The sequence below is a fragment of the Heterodontus francisci genome, chromosome 1 (assembly GCF_036365525.1).
Source record: "Heterodontus francisci isolate sHetFra1 chromosome 1, sHetFra1.hap1, whole genome shotgun sequence".
NCBI lineage: Eukaryota > Metazoa > Chordata > Chondrichthyes > Heterodontiformes > Heterodontidae > Heterodontus > Heterodontus francisci.
Window position 1 is genome coordinate 183,461,200 of NC_090371.1, and position 23,009 is coordinate 183,484,208.

The 23,009-nt window shown below is 42.1% G+C and overlaps 1 protein-coding gene across 2 annotated transcripts in view; it reads right to left on the reverse strand.

The window, feature by feature from the left end:
* LOC137373851 (inactive ubiquitin carboxyl-terminal hydrolase 53-like) overlaps positions 1 to 23,009 on the reverse strand; it is a 116,374-nt gene that overhangs the window by 61,920 nt on the left and 31,445 nt on the right. For both annotated transcript variants that reach the window (XM_068039323.1, XM_068039312.1), the window contains exons 4-9: positions 21,545 to 21,658; positions 16,435 to 16,517; positions 16,240 to 16,345; positions 11,225 to 11,371; positions 9,756 to 9,905; positions 7,120 to 7,282 (exon numbers count right to left, since the gene is read on the reverse strand). In XM_068039323.1, coding sequence (XP_067895424.1) covers positions 7,120 to 7,282; positions 9,756 to 9,905; positions 11,225 to 11,371; positions 16,240 to 16,345; positions 16,435 to 16,517; positions 21,545 to 21,658 — 763 coding nt within the window. The remainder of the gene's footprint in view (positions 1 to 7,119; positions 7,283 to 9,755; positions 9,906 to 11,224; positions 11,372 to 16,239; positions 16,346 to 16,434; positions 16,518 to 21,544; positions 21,659 to 23,009) is intronic.

A 23,009-nucleotide genomic window follows, 5' to 3' on the forward strand; every position in this document is an offset into this window, starting at 1 on the left:
AGAGAGCAGACGTAACGCTTCAGGTCTGTGACCTTTCATCAGAACTGGAAAAGGTTAGAAAAGAAGACGGTTTTAAGCAAGTGAAGGGGGTGGAGCGGGGGGGGGGGCACTGATGGAAAAGAGAAAAATAACAGGTACATGGTTAAAAAAAAAAAAAAAAAAATATTTTAAAAAGGCCAGTCATGCTCAGTTACTGAACTCAATGTTCAGTCCACAACGTTGTAGAGTGCCTAATCAAAAGGCCAGGTGCTGCTCTGCAAGCTTGCATTGGTGTTCACTGGAGCAAGCCAAAGATAGAAATGTTGGCATGACAGCAGAATGAAGGGGGGTGGGGGAGAAGGGGGGGGGCAGTGCTGAAATGGCAAGCAACCAAAGCTTGGGGTCATGCTTTCGGACTGAGTGGAGTTGTTCCACAAAGTGGTCAACGAATCTGCATTTGATTTCCCCAATATAGAAGCAACCACATTGTGAGCAGCAAAAACAGTATACTAAATTGAAAAAAGTAAATCGCTACTTCACCTGGAAGGGGTGTTTGGGGCCTTGGATGGTGAGGAGAGAGGAGGTAAAAGGGCAGGTATTAGACCTCCTGCGCATACATGGGAAGGGGATGGAGGAGTGGACCAGGGTGTCGCGGAGGGAACGATCCCTTCGGAATGCTGACAGGGGAGGGGAAGGGAAGCGATGTTTGGTGGCAGCATCACGCTGGAGGTGGTGGACATGGCCACCCCACCAGCCTCCATATCCAAAGGATCATCCTCCACCATTTTCACCACCCCCAACATGATGCCACCACCAAACACATCGCCCCCTTCACCTCCCATCACCTCCGAAGGGATCGTTCCCTCCTCGACACCCTGGTCCACTCCATCACCCCCAACACCTCATCCCCTTCCCATGCAATCGCAGGTGTAATACCTGCCCTTTTACCACCTCACCATCCAAGGCCCCAAACACTCCTTCCAGGTGAAGCAGCGATATACTTGTACTTGTTTCAATTTAGTATACTGTATTCGCAGCTCAATATGGTCATGTCTATACTGGGGAGACCAAACGCAGATTGGGTGACCGCTTTGCAGAACACCTCCACTCAGTCCGAAAGTATGACTTCGAGCTTCGGTTGCATGCCATTTTAACACCACCACCTGCCCCCCCATCCCCATGCCAACATTTCTGTCTTTGGCCTGTTCCAGTGAACATCAACACAAGCTCGAGGAGCAGCACCTGATCTTTTGATTAGGCACTCTACAGCCTTGCAGACTTAACATTGAGTTCAATAACTTCAGAGCAGGACTGGCCTTTTTTTTTTATATTCTTATATTTTTTATTTTTAACCATGTGCCTGTTTTTCATGTAGAGGGAGCTGCTCATTGTTCTGCTATTAACATTCTGTCTGGACTAATGCTTTGTCTTTCACCACAAGCATTAACACTCTCTTTGCCTTAGTCCCATGACAGCTTTGTTATTTAATCTCTCCTGCCCTCTGTCCTATCACACACCTTGCCTTTTGTTTTCTTTCCCCGCCCCCCAACAGTCCCCTTCACTTGCTTAAAACAAACTTCTTTTCGAACCTTTGCTAGTTCTGACGAAAGGTCACAGACCTGAAACATTAACTCTGCTTCTCTCTCCACAGCTGCTGCCCGACCTGCTGAGCATTTCCAGCACCTTCCATTTTTAGTGCACATTGCCAGTGTTAACGGGACGGTAGGTAAGGCTTCTGCCCCCATTTTGAGGCAGCTACTGCACTATTTGAATACACAAAGCATTCATAGTAGATGAATTAACAGCACAGATAGAAATTAATGGATTTGATTTCATAGCCATCACAAGGAAGCAGTTGCAGAGTGACTAAGATTGGGAATTAAATATTCCAGGATACTTGACTTTCAGAAGAGAAAGGCAAAATGGAAAAGTAAGAGGGGTAGCCCGGACAATAAAAGAATAGGATATAGGCGGTGTAAAGAAAGGATCTTAGCTGGGAAAAAATCAAAACATAGAATCAGTTTAGATAGAGCTAAGAGACACAAAAGGACAGAAAACAATGATGGGAGCAATTTATATGCCCCCTTATGGTAGTTGTAGTATCAGGCAGAGTATAAAGAAGAAAATTAGAGGTGCATGCAACAATAGTAATATAATAGAGAGATACAGCACTGAAACAGGCCCTTCGGCCCACCGAGTCTGTGCCGACCATCAACCACCCATTTATACTAATCCACATTAATCCCATATTCCCTACCACATCCCCACTTTCCCTCAATTCTCCTACCACCTACCTACACCAGGGGAAATTTACAATGGCCAATTTGCCTATTAACCTGCAAGTCTTTGACTGTGGGAGGAAACCAGAGCACCCGGCGGAAACCCACGCGGTCACAGGGAGAACTTGCAAACTCCACATCGGCAGTACCCAGAACCCAACCCGGGTGGCTGGAGCTGTGAGGCTGCGGTACTAACCACTGCACCACTGTGCCACCCTCGAACTAGGGGACGTAGTTACAGAATAAGGGGACAGTCATTTAAAACTGAGATGCAAAGGAATCGCTTCTCTGAGAGTAGTGAATGTCTGAAATTCTCTACCCGAGAGAGTTGTGGAGGCTAGATCACTGAAAATATTTAAAGAGGAGCTAGATAGATTTTTGAAATATCGAGGAGTTGAAGGCTTTAGGGAGCTGGCATAAAAGAGAATTGAGGTCAGGGGCAGATCAGCCATGATCTTATTGAATGGTGGGGGTCTTGAGGGGCCGAATGGGCTACTCCTGCTCCTATTTCTTAGGTTCTTATGTTATCATGGAGACGATAAACATCACAGACTAGCAAACCAAATTTTCAGCAATAGCATGGAGGATAAGGCCATAGAATGCATTCAAGATAGCTCTTGAGATTAGATCAAGGAACCAACCAGGGAACAGGCTACTTTGGATGCAGTTTAGGACAATGAGACAGGGTTAATCAATAACCTTGTAGTAAATAAGTCTTTTGGTGAGAGTGATCATAATATGATGAATTTTCTATCAAATTTGAGTGTGATTTAGTTGCAACCAGGGTATTAAATCTGAACAAAGCAAACTACATAGGTATGGGGGTGAATTGGCTAACGGAGATTGTCAAACTAGATTAAAAGAGATGATGTTAGATAGGTAATGACAAAGAATTAATTAATAATTCACAATGATTATACATTTCCTTAAAAGGACAAAACCCGCACTAGACAAGTGGTCCAACCACGGTCAACAATAGAAGTTCACGACAGTATTAGATTAAAGGAAGAGCTTATAATTTTGCCAAAAAGTGGTAAACCTGAGGATTTGAAAGATTTTAAAACTGAGCAAAGAATGACCAAGAAACTGATAGAGAAAATAGGAGACTGTACAAGCTCTCACAGCTTTGTAAAAGGAAGAGATTAGCAAGAGTAAGTGCAGGTCCCTTAGAGGGAGAAACAGGAGAAATTATAATGGGAAATCATTTGTATCTGACTTCATGTAGAAGACAGAAAATCATTCTGGAAGTGGTGGGGAACCAAAAGTCGAGTGAAAATGAGGAACTTAAGGATACAAACATTAGTAAAGAAATAGTACAGCTAAAAAACAAAGAACAAAGAAAATTACAGCACAGGAACAGGCCCTTCGGCCCTCCAAGCCTGCGCCGATCCAGATCCTCTATCTAAACATGTCGCCTATTTTCTAAGGGTCTGTATCTCTTTTCTTCCTGCCCATTCATGTATCTGTCTAGATACATCTTAAAAGACGCCATCGTGCCCGCATCTACCACCTCCGCTGGCAACGCGTTCCAGGCACCCACCACCCTCTGCGTAAAGAACGTTCCACGCATATCCCCCCTAAACTTTTCCCCTTTCACTTTGAACTCGTGTCCTCTAGTAATTGAATCCCCCACTCTGGGAAAAAGCCTCTTGCTATCCACCCTGTCTATACCTCTCATGATTTTGTACACCTCAATCAGGTCCCCCCTCAACCTCCGTCTTTCTAATGAAAATAATCCTAATCTACTCAACCTCTCTTCATAGCTAGCGCCCTCCATACCAGGCAACATCCTGGTGAACCTCCTCTGCACCCTCTCCAAAGCATCCACATCCTTTTGGTAATGTGGCGACCAGAACTGCACGCAGTATTCCAAATGTGGCCGAACCAAAGTCCTATACAACTGTAACATTACCAGCCAACTCTTGTACTCAATACCCCGTCCGATGAAGGAAAGCATGCCGTATGCCTTCTTGACCACTCTATTTACCTGCGTTGCCACCTTCAGGGAACAGTGGACCTGAACACCCAAATCTCTCTGGACATCAATTTTCCCCAGGACTTTTCCATTTATTGTATAGTCCACTCTTGAATTGGATCTTCCAAAATGCATCACCTCGCATTTGCCCTGATTGAACTCCATCTGCCATTTCTCTGCCCAACTCTCCAATCTATCTATACTCTGCTGTATTCTCTGACAGTCCCCTTCAGTATCTGCTACTCCACCAATCTTAGTGTCGTCTGCAAACTTGCTAATCAGACCACCTATACTTTCCTCCAAATCATTTATGTATATCACAAACAGTGGTCCCAGCACGGATCCCTGTGGAACACCACTGGTCACACGTCTCCATTTTGAGAAACTCCCTTCCACTGCTACTCTGTCTCCTGTTGCCCAGCCAGTTCTTTATCCATCTAGCTAGTACACCTTGGACCCCATGCGCCTTCACTTTCTCCATCAGCCTGCCATGGGGAACCTTATCAAACGCCTTACTGAAGTCCATGTATATGACATCTACAGCCCTTCCCTCATCAATCAACTTTGTCACTTCCTCAAAGAATTCTATTAAGTTGGTAAGACATGACCTTCCCTGCACAAAACCATGTTGCCTATCACTGATAAGCCCATTTTCTTCCAAATGGGAATAGATCCTATCCCTCAGTATCTTCTCCAGCAGCTTCCCTACCACTGACGTCAGGCTCACCGGTCTATAATTACCTGGATTATCCCTGCTACCCTTCTTAAACAAGGGGACAACATTAGCAATTCTCCAGTCCTCCGGGACCTCACCCGTGTTTAAGGATGCTGCAAAGATATCTGTTAAGGCCCCAGCTATTTCCTCTCTCGCTTCACTCAGTAACCTGGGATAGATCCCATCCGGACCTGGGGACTTGTCCACCTTAATGCCCTTTAGAATACCCAACACTTCCTCCCTCCTTATGCCGACTTGACCTAGAGTAATCAAACATCTGTTCCTAACCTCAACATCCGTCATGTCCCTCTCCTCGGTGAATACCGATGCAAAGCTAGATTAATGGGACTAAAGTTGACAAAATCATCTGGACCTGATGGTCTACACTCTATAGCTTTAAAAGAGGTGGCTACAGATATAGTGGATCCATTGGTTTTGATTTTCCAAAATTCACTAAATTCTGGAACAGTCCCTGTGGATTGGAAGGTAGCAAACGTAACCCAGCATTTCAAGAAAGGAGAGAAAACAGGGAATTATAAGCCAGTTAGCCTGACATGAGCAGTAAGGACAAAGCTAGGAACTATTACTAGGGATGTGATAAAATGACAGAAAATTGAGTGGGCAGACTAACAGATTTAAGAAAGGGAAATTGTGCTTTTTAAGTATGTAGCTAATATGATGGATGAGGAAACCTGGGGATGTATGATTCAGACTTTCAAAAATCATCCCATAAGGTGTCGCACAAGAGGTTACAGAAATTAGAGCTCATGGTATTAGGGATATTATTAGCATGGATTAAGAATTGGTTACAGACAGAAAACAGTAGGAATAAATGGGCCATTTACAAGTTGCAAGGCTGTAACTAATGGGGTATCACAAGAATCCGTGCTGCGGCGTGAGCTATCCACAATCTACATCCATGACTTAGATGAGAGGACAAAGTCTAATATACCCAAGTTTGCTGACAATACAAAGTTAAGCAGGAGATTAGGCTCTGAGGAGACGACAAAGAGGCTGCAAAAAGGTTAGATCGGTTAAGTGAGTGCGCAAGAATGTGGCAGATGGAATACAATTGAGAAATGTGATGTTATCCACTTTGGAAAGAAATATAGAAAAGCAGAACTTTTCAAATGGAGAGAGACTGGAAAATGTTCACACTCAGAAGAATCTGGGTGTCCTTCCGTATGAATCACGGAAAGTTAACATACAGGTACAACAAGCAATTAAGTTGGCCTTTATTACAAAGGGTTGGAGTATAAGAAAAAAGTCTTACTGTAATTGTATTGGGTCTTGAGACCACACCTGGAGTACCATGTACAACTGTGGTCTCCTTACCTAAGGAAGGACATATTTGCCTTAGAGGCTGTGCAACAAAGATTCACCAGACTGATTCCTGAGATGAGGGGATTGTTCTACATGGAGAGATCGAGTTGACTAGGCCTAGATCTGAAATGCACTTTAAGAAAACTTCCAGTTATACTTCAAGTGTAAGAATTTGATCATGCCATATAAAATATAACACACTATACCATAAACCCTTTCTGCAGTTTGGATTGTATCTTGTACGTCATGTGAAGCTTTGACAGGGAACAAGAGCAATGAGATGAACGACCAGTAAATTGGTTTATAGTGACAGTTGATGTTTAAATTTTGGTTTTACTCTTCTTCAGAAGAGTTACATAAGATCTTTTACATCAAACTAAAATGGGAGATAGGCTTTGGTTTAAAGAAAGATGGCACTTCCAACAATGCAGCAATTTATAATAGTTACCACAAAGAAGTATCAGCATAGATTTAGTAGATTAAGTGCTTAAGTTCTAGAGTGGAACTATGATCCCTTATCTCAGAAGCAAGAGTGCTATCATGGAGTCAAGCTGACACTTAGTACAACAAATATAAACAATGAGCTACTGGTACTATTTCAACATCATATTTTTGACGTTACTGCATATTTTTCTTTGCACTTGACAAGACAGTATGCAAATTGAATAAAAATGCACATTTGTTCAATAGCATGTTTACAGATTTAGCTGCAACATAACATGGACAGATTAACTTTGATGAATTACAAATAGAATCAGAAAAGTTACAATGCATTGACAAACTTTTGAAAACTTAAAAAGTTACAGAAGTAATTCGAGTTTTTTGTATTTAAAAGGTGTAAAACTCACCTGAATCCTCCCCATCCATTTTACAGTGAGCAGACTGGAAGATGTGTTTCGGAGCATCCTCTGTGTTGACTGGCATACCAAAGGGATTAGCATAAAACAGCAGCAGGGGTTGGAAGTGACCTCGAACACACTTGGAGACCACATCTTTCCACTTCGATCCAACCTATCAGATGAGCATTCGTTTTTATAATTTAACAGTTATGTAAACAGATGAATTAAAGGACATGTGACAGATCTAGTTATAATAGAGCCATTAGGTGAAGAGCAAAATAAGGTAAAATTATAATTAAAGATTAATTTTTTTCCCACCCTATGTTTTTTGTTAAAAAATTGCTTTCTTCCTTTCTGAATTCTTTACAATCTTATGCAAACTCAGTTCAGTCATTGCCCTTTTCCACTGGATTTTCTGCACATTTTGATATTACAGCACTGATAAGCAGCAGCGAAAAAATAACAGATGATTTCTCTAGAGTTAAGTTTTTGACTTTTATCAATCTAAGAAAATACTGAATGAATTTAGAATATCAAACTATATTTAAAAAGTGACTCATTTCCTGCCAGTGGTTCAAAAAAAGCAGAACTAGTGCTTTTTATTAGTAACAGCTACAGCAGAAAGGGTACATAGATTTGAAACATGTTGATTTTGTTAACTAAATAAGGAAGTTGTATGAAAAGCAGGCAACGACTAGTAGCATTGTCCAGATAAAATCATTAAAATATTAAGATTTAAAACAGTCTGCTACACCCTATTTCTTGCAGTTTGCCTGCCCAGAAGTTTGCCAATCTTAAATGATACACCAGGAAATAACCTGTGTGCAGATGACAAGCCACTTAAATAGCACTGCTGAAAGGTCCTTCATGCCTGTTAATGCCACGAGTTACTGGGCACGTTTATCATTACAGTTACAGAGATACAGCACTGAAACAGGCCCTTCGGCCAGAGTCTGTGCCGGCCATCGACCACCCATTGATACTAATCCTACACTAATTCCATATTCCTACCACATCCCCACCTGTCCCTATGGTGTGGTGAATCAGGTGCTGAGACAGCCCAATATCTCAAGGGTCATAGAAGCAATGCATGACCCTCAATTACATATTTTAATCAGCAATTTAAATAGTTGTGCTCAATCCAGTATGGATAGCAGGGCAAGTAATAAGCATGCACCATAATTGGATGTTTAGGTGCCTGTTTTGCTGAAGGAAAACGCACACTGCACCACTGCATTTCTTGGCTATTGTGCATTTACAACACTAGCACATGGGTACATTAAAACTGCTGGAGTTAAACTGAAGTGTGAGCAAGGCATGAATCAGAATATCCATTACATGAAATCAGCAGTTGTAGCCTGCACCAGTTCTTTTTACCACTGAGGACTGTGCTTTGAAACAAGTAGGAATTTCTGACACCCAATGCTATTCTATCTTATTTCAACTAATAATGGAAGCATAGCAATCAAGGTTTCACTGCTTGCATATCTTTGAGTACATTTCTCAAATGGTCATTTTAATAACTTATATTACATTGTACTGTTCAGTATGAAGAGATGAACTAAGTGTGCAACATGCCAAAACAAACAGTTTTTAGTTTCTCAATGTATAAATACAAGATTTTCAAAAATACGTATTTACAAAGATTCCAAAATATCAGGGTTTTTTTTTTAAATACATAGAATGTACAGCATAAAACAGGCCATTTGGTCCAACTGATCCATGCTGTTGTTTATGTTCAATACAACCATTTCCTATACTCTTCAGCTCACCCCATCAGCATAATCTTCTGTTCTCTTCTCCCTCGTGTTTATCCAGCTTCCCCTTAAATGTTATTGTGGTTGTAATGTCACTTAAATAGAAATCCAGACGCCCGATTCAAATCCCACCAGGACAGTTCGTGGAATTTAAATTCAATTAATAAAAAAATCTGGAATTGGAAGCTAGTGGCAGTAATGGTGTCATGAAACTATCGACTGTCGTAAAAACCCATCCGGTTCACTACTGTCCTTCAGGGAAGCGAATCTGCCATCCCCTTACCTGGTCTGGACTACATGTAACTCTAGACCCACAGCAATGTGGTTGACTCCTAACTGTCCTCTGAAATGGCCTAGCAACATTCCATTATCTAGGGCAACTAGGGATAGGCAACACATGCTGGCCTTGCCAGCAAGGTCCACATCCCATGCAATAAAAAAAACTACTCCTTTTGATCGCAAGAACCACATTCTAACCACTCTCTGGGGTAAAAGGGTTTCCCATGAATTCCCCATTGGATTTATTAGTGACTACGTTATGGTCTCGAGTTTGGTCTCCCCCATAAGTGGAAAAAGCTTCTCTATGTCTACCCTATCAAACACTACCGTAAGCTTAAAGACTTTTGGGGCTTGCATGATAGACCAGCTGGTCTATTCCTTCCTGTCAATTTCATATGTTCTATTAGGTCATCTCATCAGCCTTCTCTTTTCTAGAGAAATAAGCACTAGCCTATTCAGTCTTTGCAGATAGGTTTAATCTTTTTCTCGTATGCTCGCAATTTTTTTGTACTTTCTCCAGTGCTTCTATGCTCTTTTTATAATAAGACCAGAACTGTGCACACACATTTTATGCACCATCATATTTACAAGTTCTGATTTAAAGCTCACCTCTTTAACAGTAGCATCATCAAAGAAAATCCACTTCGAACTTTTAGTATGCAAGGCAAAGGTGCAATAGTGTCTGCTGGAATAGCATACCATTCCAACAAGGACCAATTCACTTCTCTTAGCCCCTTCATCTGTTGCTCTGAAGAAAAGCTTAAAAATGCATTGCACATTACTAACTTAAGCTTCGTTACTGCACATAACATGTGACTACAAATCACAATTTAACTGATAAATTCTCATACTTTGCTCTTAAAAGGGATATGAGAATGGAGCAGAGGAAGTTGCAGGACTTTTAATATATAACTTCCTCCTCCCTACCCCCCAAGTTACATATGTTTAAGGTAAATCAAATACATCTCACCAATAAGAGATTTATATTTCTAAACTTGAAATTTCAGCTCGAGTGCTGTGTATAGCTCAAGGCTATTTTTTGTCCTTCTAATGTTATTTGTGAGTCTAGTTCAAATATTTCTTTAGCCAGCAAAACTTAACATAAGACATTCTATTATAATTACACTGAGCCTGCTGTTTACATTTTGACCATCCTACTAAACAGAAAATGCAGAGTGGGTTTAATCACACACTCAGCTGAAAACATACTCATTCATGACCAGATTACTCAATCAATATAAACAACCTAACCCCTTCATCCCAACATATTTTTCTCAATGCTGGCAATTAAAAAGAAAAAAAGCATTAAAGGTGGAAAATAATATTTTCTTGTAGAGATGGTTGGACCTGCGCTTGGGCCTTCAATCATCCACTGACACAATCACTGATCTTAGTGCATGGTCACGTGAAGAGCAAAACAGAACAGGCACTTCTCACCGAAAGGGAGGTGAAGGATTGGGTTAGAGAGGAGGTAGGAGACAGAGCACTTGAGACTTCAAGTTGAAAGCGACCCCCGTAGAAGACAGCCGAGTGAGTGAAGAGTTTGGTTTTAACTGGAGTTCAATTTAAACTGGAGTTCAGCACTGAAGTATAGTTACTTGAAACGACAGCTTTTGTCCATTTAAGGAGGGATATGCTTGCATTGGAGGCAGTTCGGAGAAGGTTCACTAGGCTGATTCCTGGGATGAAGCAGTTGCCTTATGAGGAAAGGTTCAGCCTATGCTCATTGGAGTTAAGAATGAGAGGTGACCTTATTGGACCATAAAAGATTCTAAGGGGACTTAACAAGGTAGATGCTGAGATGATGTTTCCCTCGTGGGGGGAATCTAGAACGAGGAGGCAGAGTTTCAAAATAAGGGTTCTCCCATTTAAGATGGGGATGAGGAATTTCTTCTCTGAAGGATGTTAATCTTTGGAATACTCTACCCTAGGCAGCAGTGAGCAACTGAACAACTTAGAGCAACTGTTTTGCAAAGTCTTTACAAATTTGGAAAAGGTTCTACAGTACATTTAAAAACTAAACAATAGTTAATAGTTAGAAATAAGACAACATAAAAGAGCAGTTTCTTCTGACTTACTCCAGGGAGATAGAGCTGTGGCGCCAAATACCGAATCACATCCAATGTGAGATCTGAATTCTCAGAATCCCAGACTAAACCAATGGTGACTATCTCTGGGCAATTCATTAGCACACGTCTGATCTTTATCTTCTGTCCACAATTACTCTGAAAGAAAAATAACCTTTAAAATGGGAAAATCTCAAACATATCAGCAATCAACATTCAAAATGTTTCTATAATTGTTGTGTACAAGATATGTGCCATCAGGATCTTGAATGGCTGTAGCAAACATTACCAGTAGCATGAGCTAAATTAAATTGTTTGGAAAAAACTTGCTTCATGTAATTGAACCATAGCAAAGTCTGAATAAACAGTCATACAAATAAATTTATATTAAACTGAACTTTTGTAAAATATATAGGTTTCATGATCTAAAACCTATCAACATCTCTCAATCATACCTTGCTACGCTATCTTACACTTGCTGCAAAGCATGAAATTCTAAAAGTATGCTCCAATGACATGCATGAATCGGAATGGTAAGCACTGCACCCTGTTCATTTTGTTGCATCAGAATTTCATTACGTCCACTAGGGTAGGTGAACCCTATCTACTATTGTTTTGTTCTTTCTCATCATCTTTTGAAGTGTGATTTCACATCATAAGCCATGAAGACATCATCTTGATATGGTAAAGCACCAAGGATTCCAGATCAGATACAGAAACCAAGGGTCAGACATGCATAAACTTGGAATATGACAGCTAAAACAATTAAAAATAAAAAAAGACTGTGCAAGGAAAACAGTTTTCCTTCCCCAATGGACATTTCGTTAACTAGTTGGGTTTTTACAACAACCTGACAGCTTCATGGCCTCTTCTATTGATGAACTTCACATGCTGATTTTTAAGCAAATTCTAATGTTCAAACTGGCATTGTCAGATCTGAACTCCTGTTCAGTGGATTATTAGTCCAGACCTCTAGACTCTGCAGAAGTGTACTAGCTACACTACTAGACGCGTTACAACATGGAGCGGGGCAGGGGTGGGAAGGAGGGTTAGGAGGAGAAAGCGAGACTGGGAAATGGGGTAGCAGGAGAAAGGGACTTGGGTTGAGAGGGGGATAAAGAGACGAGACGATTGTGGAATGGGATGGGGTTTTATGAACATCAGGCCCAGCATCTCCTGCAAAGCCAAGAGAAGCAATGTGATGAGTGGGTGCATAGCATATACAGTGCTTGCTCCTCGTCCTTCAAGCATTTTGTAGAAAGATCTTGAAACAGCTGCAGGGCGTTCTAGTGCACATTTAAATTGATCTAACTGATTTCAGATGGGTTCCAGGGATGCCTGAAAATAGGGAGTACCAAATTGGAGCAGCCATGTCACTGGTGCATGAGGTGCAGGAACTCACACCTAGACATTGGTCCATATGTTTAAGCCCAATAAACAAGCGTAACATATACCAGTTTCTACGCAAGTATGTCCAAATAACTTTTGCGTAAAGTGGCCCATGCCAAGTGCCAGGATGTTTTTTTTTTAAATTCATTCAAGGGATGTGGGAGTCACTGGCCAGGTCAGCATTTATTGCCCATCCCTAATTGCCCTCGAGGTGGTGGTGGTGAGCTGCCTTCTTGAACCGCTGCAGTCCATTTGGGGTAGGTATACCCACAGTGCTGTTAGGAAGGGAGTTCCAGGATTTTGACCCAGCGACAGTGAAGGAACAGCGATATGGTTCCAAGTCAGGGTGGTGTGTGACTTGGAGGGGAACTTGCAGGTGGTGGTGTTCCCATGCAGTTGCTGCCCTTGTCCTTCTAGTTGGTAGAGGTCGTGGGTTTGGAAGGTGCTGTCTAAGGAGCCTTGGTGCATTGCTGCAATGCATCTTGCAGATGGTACACACTGCTGCCACTGTGCATCGGTGGTGGAGGGAGTGAATGTTTGTAGATGGGGTGCCAATCAAGCGGGCTGCTTTGTCCTGGATGGTGTCGAGCTTCTTGAGCATTGTTGGAGCTGCACCCATCCAAGCAAGTGGAGAGTATTCCATCACACTCCTGACTTGTGCCTTGTAGATGGTGGACAGGCTTTGGGGAGTCAGGAGGTGAGTTACTCACCTCAGGATTCCTAGCCTCTGACCTGCTCTTGTAGCCACGATATTTATATGGCTACTCCAGTTCAGTTTCTGGTCAATGGTAGCCCCGAGGATGCTGATAATGAGGGATTCAGCCATGGTAATGCTGTTGAATGTCAAGGGGAGATGGTTAGATTCTCTCTTGTTGGAGATGGTCATTCCCTGGCACTTGTGTGGCACGAATGCTACTTGCCACTTATCAGCCCAAGCCTGGATATTGTCCAGGTCTTGCAGCATTTCTACACGGACTGCTTCAGTAACTGAGGAGTCACGAATGGTGAACATTGTGCAATCATCAGCGAACATCCCCACTTCTGACCTTATGATTGAAGGAAGGTCATTGATGAAGCAGCTGAAGATGGTTGGGCCTAGGACACGACCCTGAGGAACTCCTGCAGTAATGTCCTGGAGCTCAGATGGTTGACCTCCAACAACCACAACCATCTTCCTTTGCGCTAGGTATGACTCTAGCCAGCAGAGGGTTTTCCCCCTGATTCCCATTAACCTCAGTTTTGCTAGGACTCCTTGATGCCATACACGGTCAAATGCTGCCTTGATGTCCAGAACAGTCACTCTAACCTTACCTCGAGTTCAGATCCTTTGTCCATGTTTGAACCAAGGCTGTAATGAGATCAGGAGCTGAGTGGCCCTGGTGGAACCCAAACTGAGCGTCACTGAGCAGGTTATTGCTAAGCAAGTGCCGCTTGATGGCACTGTTGATGACACCTTCCATCACTTTACTGATGATTGAGAATAGGCTGATAGGGCAGTAATTGGCAGAGTTGGACTGGTCCTGCTTTTTGTGTACAAGACATACCTGGGCACTTTTCCACATTGCAGGTAGATGCCAGTGTTGTCGCTGTACTGGAACAGCTTGGCTAGGGGCGTGGCAAGGTCTGGAGCACAGGTCCTCAGTACTATTGTTAGAATATTGTCAGGGCCCATACCTTTTGCCGTATCTAGTGCCTTCGTTTGTTTCTTGATATCATGCGGAGTGAATCCAATTGGCTGAAGTCTGGCATCTGTGATGCTGACGACTTCAGGAGGAGGCCGAGATGGTTCATAAACTCAGCACTTCTGGCTGAAGATTGTTGCAAATGCTTCAGCCTCATCTTTTACACTGATGTGCTGGGCTCCCCCATCATTGAGGATGGGGATATTTGTGGAGCCACCTCCTCCAGTTAGTTAATTGTCCACCATTCACAGCTGGATGAGGCAGGACTGCAGAGCTTAGATCTGATCCGTTGGTTACGGGATCGCTTAACTCTGTCTATCACATGTTGCTTATGCAGTTTGGCACGCAGATAGTCCTGTGTTGTAGCTTCACCAGGTTGACACCTCATTTTGAGGTATGTTTGGTGCTGCTCCTGGCATGCCCTCCTGCACTCTTCATTGAACCAGGGTTGGTCTCCTGGCTTGATGGTAATGGTAGAGTGGGGGATATGCGGGCCATGTCGGATTAGGCCCACCATGCAAAATGAGTTTGAAACCCAGAATACACAGGAAAGCAGATTAACCGACATGAACAAATTGCAAAAAAACACTACTATAAATACCTTTGCTTTGCTAATTAATTTTTTTGTGGAGAAGCTTTCCATCAGGACAAAAGAATTAAACAAAAAATACAAATTAAAATACAAAAAAATAACTAATTATTTTATCAAAATATCTTAACTATTTTGAAAATATCTACTGGTTGTACATTTTACTTTTACACTCCTCTACTGGCTTCCCATTGGCATTAATTAAATAAAAACAGCAGCAATGAACAGCTAAATAAAAACTGGCAACATGAGGATTTAAACATCAGTGTAAATGGAGATAGACCCATTTCATGGCAGCAGTAATCAGTTAAAATAAAAAGCAGCAGTAACTGGCCCTTGTTTCTCTGTATGTCGAGGGAGGAGTATTGGAATTTGGCAGTGCATCAGCATCACTTAGCATTCGGCTGACTATTAGATAAGTAACACTCGTGCCACACAAGTGCCAGGCAATGACCATCTCCAACAAGAATGAATCTAACCATCGCGTCTTGACGTTCAACGGGATTACCATTGTTGAATCCTCCACCATCATCATCCTGGGAGTTACCACTGACCAGCCACATAAATACTATGGCTAAAAGAGGAGGTCAGAGGCTGGGAATTTTGTAACGAGTAAATCATCCCCCAGACTCCCAAAGCCTGTCCACAAGGCAGAAGTCAGGAGTGTGATGCAATATTCTCCACTGACCTGGATGTGTGCAGCTCCAATAACACTCAGGAAGCTAATCACCATCCAGAACAAAGCAGCCCGCTTGATCAGCACCCCATCCACCACCTTCAACATTCTATCCCTCCGCCACTGGCGCACAGTGGCAGCAGTGTGTACCATATACAAAATGCACTGCAGCAACTCACCAAACCTTCCAAACCCGCAACCTCTAGCGCCGAGAATGACCAGGACAGCAGATGCATGGAATCCCACCAACTGCAAGTTCTCCTCCAAATCATGCACCATGTCTATAATTGCTGCTCCTTCACAGTTACTGTGTCAAAATCCTGGAACTCCCTTCCCATTAGCACTGCGGGTGCATCTACCACCAGGTGGACTGCAGCAGTTAGGACAGCAGCTCACCACCATCTTCTCAAGGGCAGGTAGGGATGGGCAATAAATGCTGGCCTTGCCAGCAACACACACCACAGGAATGATTTTTTTTTTATCCAATTGTAACACAGGCTTGACAGAAATCACGACAGGATATAATTTGACAACAGAATGAGTGTGCAGACTTCAAATGATTATACATGTATGCCAAGATAAAGGCAGTGGAACATTAAGCTAACAATGCACAGCTATGCAAGTCAGATATTTTTGCCAATTATCAGGAAATTATCAGAGGAGCAAGTGGTGCAACGTAAAATTTTCTTACCGGACAGTTCCTAAAATCGCCAATAGTACTTGCTGCCTGAAGTAAATCTGCAAACAATTCTGGCCTGGGACGTTCATTCCTCTCCATCATCCTGTCTACCTGATTACTAATTCAAACAGGGAATTATTTTTATCGCATAATTTATTTTTCATTCATATATTAATATTTTTTCAGAAAAAGAAAATATTAACTCACCACAATGCCGTAATTGACACATAATGTACCAGCTCAGTGAAAGGTAAAGGATCTGAAGTAGCTCCACAGCTACGGCACACGCTCTAAAGCGAAATAAAAAGATAAGCTCATTAATATTTACAGAAAATATTTATAAAAATATCTTGCTTCTTTCAATTAACTGGGTGGTGGTGGGGGGGGGGGGGGGGGTGCAGTTGTCAAAGAGAGGCAAGGTGAGAGGAGAACTTTCCCACTGGGGCAACACTGCCTATCCAAGGACAATCGTCTTCAAATGTATTTTATATTATCACAAGCAATGATAATCTGTATTCTGCATTCATCATACCATAAAATACTGCTGCTATAGGCAAAGGTTACTTAATATATTGCATTGACCATTTGAGTATGAACTGTACTTGTATTCAATAGTATGATATACCTCAGTATCACCCAAGTTATTTTTGGTCTAAGAAAGTTTTTGCACACCAACACAAAAGCATGGAGATTATACATAGCTCAAGGTTTGAATACAGTGTATCAAGCATGGTTTTGGGTCACAATATTCCATTGCAAAATGCATTAAAAGCTTGTGTCAATCTGGTCCTATCAAAAATCCCACTATATTTAATTATTTTTATTCTTTAAGGGGATGTGGGCGTCACTGGCTAGGCCAGCATTTATTGCCCATCCCTAATTGCCCTCGAGAAAGTGGTGGTGGGCTGCCTTTTTGAACCGCTGCAGTCCTTGGTGTTTAGGTACACCAACAGTGCTTTTAGGAAGGGAGTTCCAGGATTTTGACCCAGCAACAGTGAAGGAACGGTGATATAGTTCCAAGTCAGGATGGTGTGAGACTTGGAGAGGAACTTGCAGGTGGTGGTTTTCCCATGCATCTGCTGCTCTTGTCCTTCTAGGTGGTAGACGTCGTGGGTTTGGAAGGTGCTGTCGAAGGGGTCTTGGTGAGTTGCTGCAATGCATCCTAGATATGGTACAAAACCTCTGCCACTGTCCAGTGATGGAGTGAATATTGAGTGTGGTGGATGGGGTGCAAATCAAGTGGGCTGGTTTGTCCAGGACGGTGTAGAGCTTCTTGAGTGTTGTTGGAGCTGTATCCATCCAGGCAATTGGAGAGTATGCCATCACACTCCTGACTTGTTCCTTGTAGATGGTGACAGGAAGTGAATTACTTGCCACAGAATTCCCAGCCTCTGTCCTGCTCTAGCAGTCACAGCATTTATGTGGCTAGTCCAATTCAGTTTCTGGTCAATGTTACACACCCCCCCCTCCCCCCCACCACCCCACAGGATGTTGAAAGTGTGCAATTCAGCTATGGTAATGCCATTGTTGGCAGATGACACAAAGATTGGCCGAGTGGTTAACAGTGAGGTGGAGTGTCTTGGGTTACAGGAAGATATATACGGGATGGTCAAATGGGCAGAAAAGTGGCAGATGGAATTTAACGCTGAAAAGCATGAGGTGATACACTTTGGAAGGAGTAATGTGACAAGAAAGTATTCAATGAATGGCCTGACACTGGGAAGTTCTGAGGAACAAAAGAACCTTGGCGTGATTGTCCATAGATCTCTGAAGGCAGAAGGGCAGGTTAATAGGGTAGTGAAAAAGGCATATGGGACACTTGCCTTTATCAATCGAGGCACAGATTACAAAAGCAGGGAGGTCATGTTGGAGTTGTACAGAACTTTGGTAAGGCCACAGCTGGAGTACTGTGTGCAATTCTGGTCACCACATTATAGGAAGGATGTAATTGCATTGGAGGGGATGCAGAGACGATTCACCAGGATGTTGCCTGGTATGGAACATTTAAGCTAGGAGGAGAGGTTGGATAGACTTGGGTTGTTTTCGCTAAAGCAGAGAAGACTAAGGGGTGACCTGATCAAGGTGTACAAGATTGAGGGGCATGGACAGGGTGGATAGGGAGCAGCTGTTCCCCTTAGTTGAAGGGTCAGTTACGAGGGGTCACAACTTTAAGGTGAGGGGCGGGAGGTTTAAGGGGGATTTGAGGAAGAACTTTTTTACCCAGAGGGTGGCGACGGTCTGGAATGCCCTGCCTGGGAGGGTGGTAGAGGTGGGTTGCCTCACATCCTTTAAAAAGTACCTGGATGAGCACTTGGCACGTCATAACATTCAAGGCTATGGGCCAAGTGCTGGCAAATGGGATTAGGTAGACAGGTCAGGTGTCTTTAATGCATCGGTGCAGACTGGATGGGCCGAAGGGCCTTTTCTGCACTGTATTATTTTGTGATTAAACGTCAAAGGGAGATGGTTAGATTTTCTCTTGTTTGACATGGTCATTGCCTGGCACTTGTGTGGTGCGAATGTTACTTGCCACTTATCATCCCAAGCCTGGATGTTGTCCAGGTCTTGCTGCATTGGGACACGGGCTGATTTAGCATCTGAGTCATCGCGAATGGTGCACATTATGCAACCATCAGTGAACATCCCCACTTGACCTTATGATTGAGGGAAGGTCATTGATGAAGCAGCTGAAGATGGTTGGAACCTCCTGCAGTTTATGCCCTGGAATTGAGATGATTGACATCCAACAACCGTCTTCCTTTGTGCTAGTTATGGCTCCAGCCAGCAGAGAGTTTTCCCCCGATTCCCATTGACTCCAGTTTTGATAGGGCTCCTTGATGCTATATTTGTTCAAGGGCAGTCACTCACCTCAAGTTCAGCTCTTTTATCCATGTTTAGAACAAGGTTGTAATGAGGTCAGGAGCTGAGTGGCACTGACTGAACCCAAACAAGAGCAGGTTATTGCTGAGCAAGTGCCGTTTGATAGCACTGTCGATGACCCCTTCCATCACTTTACTGATGATCAATAGTGGACTGATAGGGTGGTAGTTGGCCGGGTTCAATTTGTCCTGCTTTTTGTGCACAGGATATACCTGGTCAATTTTCCACATTGCCGGGTATATGCCGGTGTTGTAGCTGTACTGCAACAGCTTGGCTAGGGGCTCAACTAGTTCTGGAGCACAAGTCTTCAGTTCTGTTGCCGTAATGTTGTCAGGGCCCATAGTCTTTGCAGTATCCAGTGCCTTCAGCTGTTTCTTGATATCAGGTGAAGTGAATTGGATTGGCTGAAGACTGGCATCTGTGATGCTGGGGACCTCAGGAGGAGGCAGAGATAGATCATCCAGTCGGGACTTCTAGCTGAGATGGATGCAAATGCTTCAGCCTTGTCTTTTTCACTGATCTGCTGGGCTCACACATTGTTGAGGGTGGAGATATTTGTAGAGCTGCCTCCTCCTGTCAGTAGTTTAATTGTCCACTGCCATTATAATACCCATTTTGCCTTTTGGATGGTGCTGTGATAGAGTTTTCAATGTCAAGCTTTGTATTACTAACACTATAACAATACATTTCAGAAATAAACCTGAAAAATTTGCTGGCTGTTCAGAAATGAAGAAATCTTGTCAGAATAAGTAGATGCAACTCAATTCTTTGAAAAAAAAATTATGGCCACTTCAAACTTGAAGGACCTGAACCTCTACTGTGTTTGGAAAACAGCATTTCTTTGTTAAAAAAATAATGGACTTAAGTAATTACAATTACAACCTGCGCAATTTGTAAAGTATCAGAATTTATGTCAGGAAACTCAGCACCTGCCCTTTCAAATGAAAAATCTGATGCTTTGTCACCTATCCCTTCACTCCTGCCCATACACTTTTCCAACTGCCTCCACTAATGTACTCCAACCACACCCTCACTGAGACAGTTACTCTGGTCATATTATTTAATTGCCTTTTTGATTGTTTTGTTTAAAACCAAGCCCCGACGACAATCAAATAAATTGGTTGAGAAGAATGCCTTGGCTTGGCAGCACGAGAGCCAAATTAACATTTAGAACAAGGTTGATCGTTTGTGGTGCTTGTGGAGTATTCTTAAATTTCAACTGAATACACAATATCCTTACAGGAAGACTCAGGATCTCTGCTAGGAACACTATTAGGGGAGGTCATTAAAATTTTTGTTTCACCAAAAAGCATATAAAACATAGGCATAATTATTTTTAACAGGCTGTTTTTCAAATTTGACCTCTGATGAGGAGAACCCTTCTGTTAAAACATTGAAGCATGTTGTTTTATCCTGTCTGCTTATAACTATGCTTTGTGAAAACACAGAATACTTAATGGAACGACCTTACAGTTTGCTTCATGTGGAAAGAAGAACACAACAATGTGTTTACAAAGCATCTTTCATATCCCTAGGATATAGAAAATGTCAATCATTCAATTACATGTCAAATGCAGTTCACTGCCATAGCATAGACAAACGCAACAGCCAATCTGAACACATCAAGGTCCCACAAACAACAATAATATAAATGTCTAGTTAGGGCAGCACAGTGGCGCAGTGGTTAGCACCACAGCCTCACAGCTCCAGGGACCCGGGTTCGATTCTGGGTACTGCCTGTGCGGAGTTTGCAAGTTCTCCCTGTGTCTGCGTGGGTTTTTGCCGGGTGCTCTGGTTTCCTCCCACATCCAAAGACCTGCAGGTAAATTGGCCATTGTAAATTGTCCCTAGTGTAGGCAGGTGGTAGGGGATTACTGTAGGGTTAGTATAAATGGGTGGTTGTTGGTCGGCACAGACTCGGTGGGCCGAAGGGCCTGTTTCAGTGCTGTTTCTCTAAATAAAGAAATAAATCTGTTTTGGTAGTGTCACTAAGTGCTGGTTAGGACACACACTCTCAATTGCACTGAAGAGTCAGCTGAGATTACGTGCAGTCCTGGAGTGAGGTTTCCACGTATGAAGTACTGACCCTGAATCAGAAATGAAAGGGACCTGTGACCAATTTTTCTTTTGAGTATGCATAATACATGGTTATTTTAATTCCAAAAAAATTATTTTGCCCTAAAACCATCAATACATTCCGGTGATACAAAGGAAAGTGGTGAATGCTAAATATCTAAAAAAAAACAATGCTATTTCAGTACAATAACCACAGCTCACCAAAGGAAAAGCTTTTCCATTTACAATTTTCTGCTCCACAAGCCTTCATCCAGCATGTGCTATCATAAAGTTAAGCAATCACTATTTCATCAGTCTACAACTAAATCATGTATTTAGATATATGATATTTATTCTGCACAAAAACAGTTGCGCATCTTACCTGCTCATAAAGTGTCATGGCAAATTTTTGGTGGGTGATGCAAGATCTAACAGTGCATGTATCCATTTCAGTGTCTGAGACTATGTGCAAGTGAATTCTCTCCAAAATATTCTCCTAAAAGAAAAATAAAGTGAATTCTTGTAATACTAGCATCAGAATCACAGGCACGATTAAAAGTCCAGCCCAATTTAGTTAGGGCAAATTCTTGTCTTTAGCACTTGCAGCAGAGAATCCTCATTATGACTGAACACCAGATTCACTGAAAAACAAAAAATTACCCCTTCAAGATCGATAGATTACTTTGGACAACAATTAAAACTAGTAGAAAAATAAGAAAAGAGATATCTAGTCAAATTCACATATCCGTCGCTCAAAACAACACGAGTGGAATAAAATAAAAGGTCCCATTAAGACATGCACTAATAACCGAACCATTTGAAGTCAGATACAAATCTGTGCCAAGCATCAGCATTTGCCTTTACATTAAGAGCAAAGACAGATGTTGCCTTGCATAATGTTTGGCTCAGGGCTCTCTCTTTCATATGTTAATCTAAGAGAAATAAAAAGATTCAACAGAAATCACTAGTAAAAATTATTGCAGATTTGGCTATGGACACTATTTGCATTTATATAGTGCCTTTTAACATATAAAAACAACACCCCAAGGTGCTTCACAAATAAATGCAACGAAGTTCAGTGATTTCTAATCAGCTATGTCAACATGAAGATCTGGTTAACTCTACATCAACTTTTCTACAGCATCTGATTCAGCAGTACAATAATAATAGATTAGTGCCCTGGAATTCTTCAGTTCCTTCTGGTCCTCCTTCCTGCATAACAGAATTAATGCTTCTAGAATTTGAGAAGCATGTTGTTGCTTCACATGACAATTTAACATATGTGGCAATGGATAGTTGTTTCAAAAATGCCCAAGGAAATTACCTTCAACAGATAATCCAGCCTGAAATGCATGCAATTTTATTGGAAAATTAAATAGGATTAAGTAGTAACTATTGCCTAAATATCACCAACTATGCCAGTTGAGCCCAATACAATGTAAAGTGCAGACTTCCTGACAAAGTTTAAGATTACATGAACTAAGAGTTTAAGACAAACAGCAGGAACAGAGAGATCCCAATTTAGGATGGGTGGCAGCCAATCTGGATGTTTTCCAGTTTAGCCTGGACAAAATCAGCAAACCAAAAGATGTTCTAGTAAATCTAATGCAATGATGCAAGAGTGCCAGAAAAGACAAAATTTGCAGAAAGATGCAACAAAGACAACAGACTCTGTCCAATCCTAACATTATTTTCTAAGAGTCCAGTTATCACATTCTTTATAACACATTTTAGCATTTTTCCTACTACTAATATCAGGCTGAGCATTTTCCCTATTAGGTTGAAGATGAAGAACAAACCATTGGCCTGTATTTCACGAATAGCAGCAAAGCAACAGTTCTTGCACT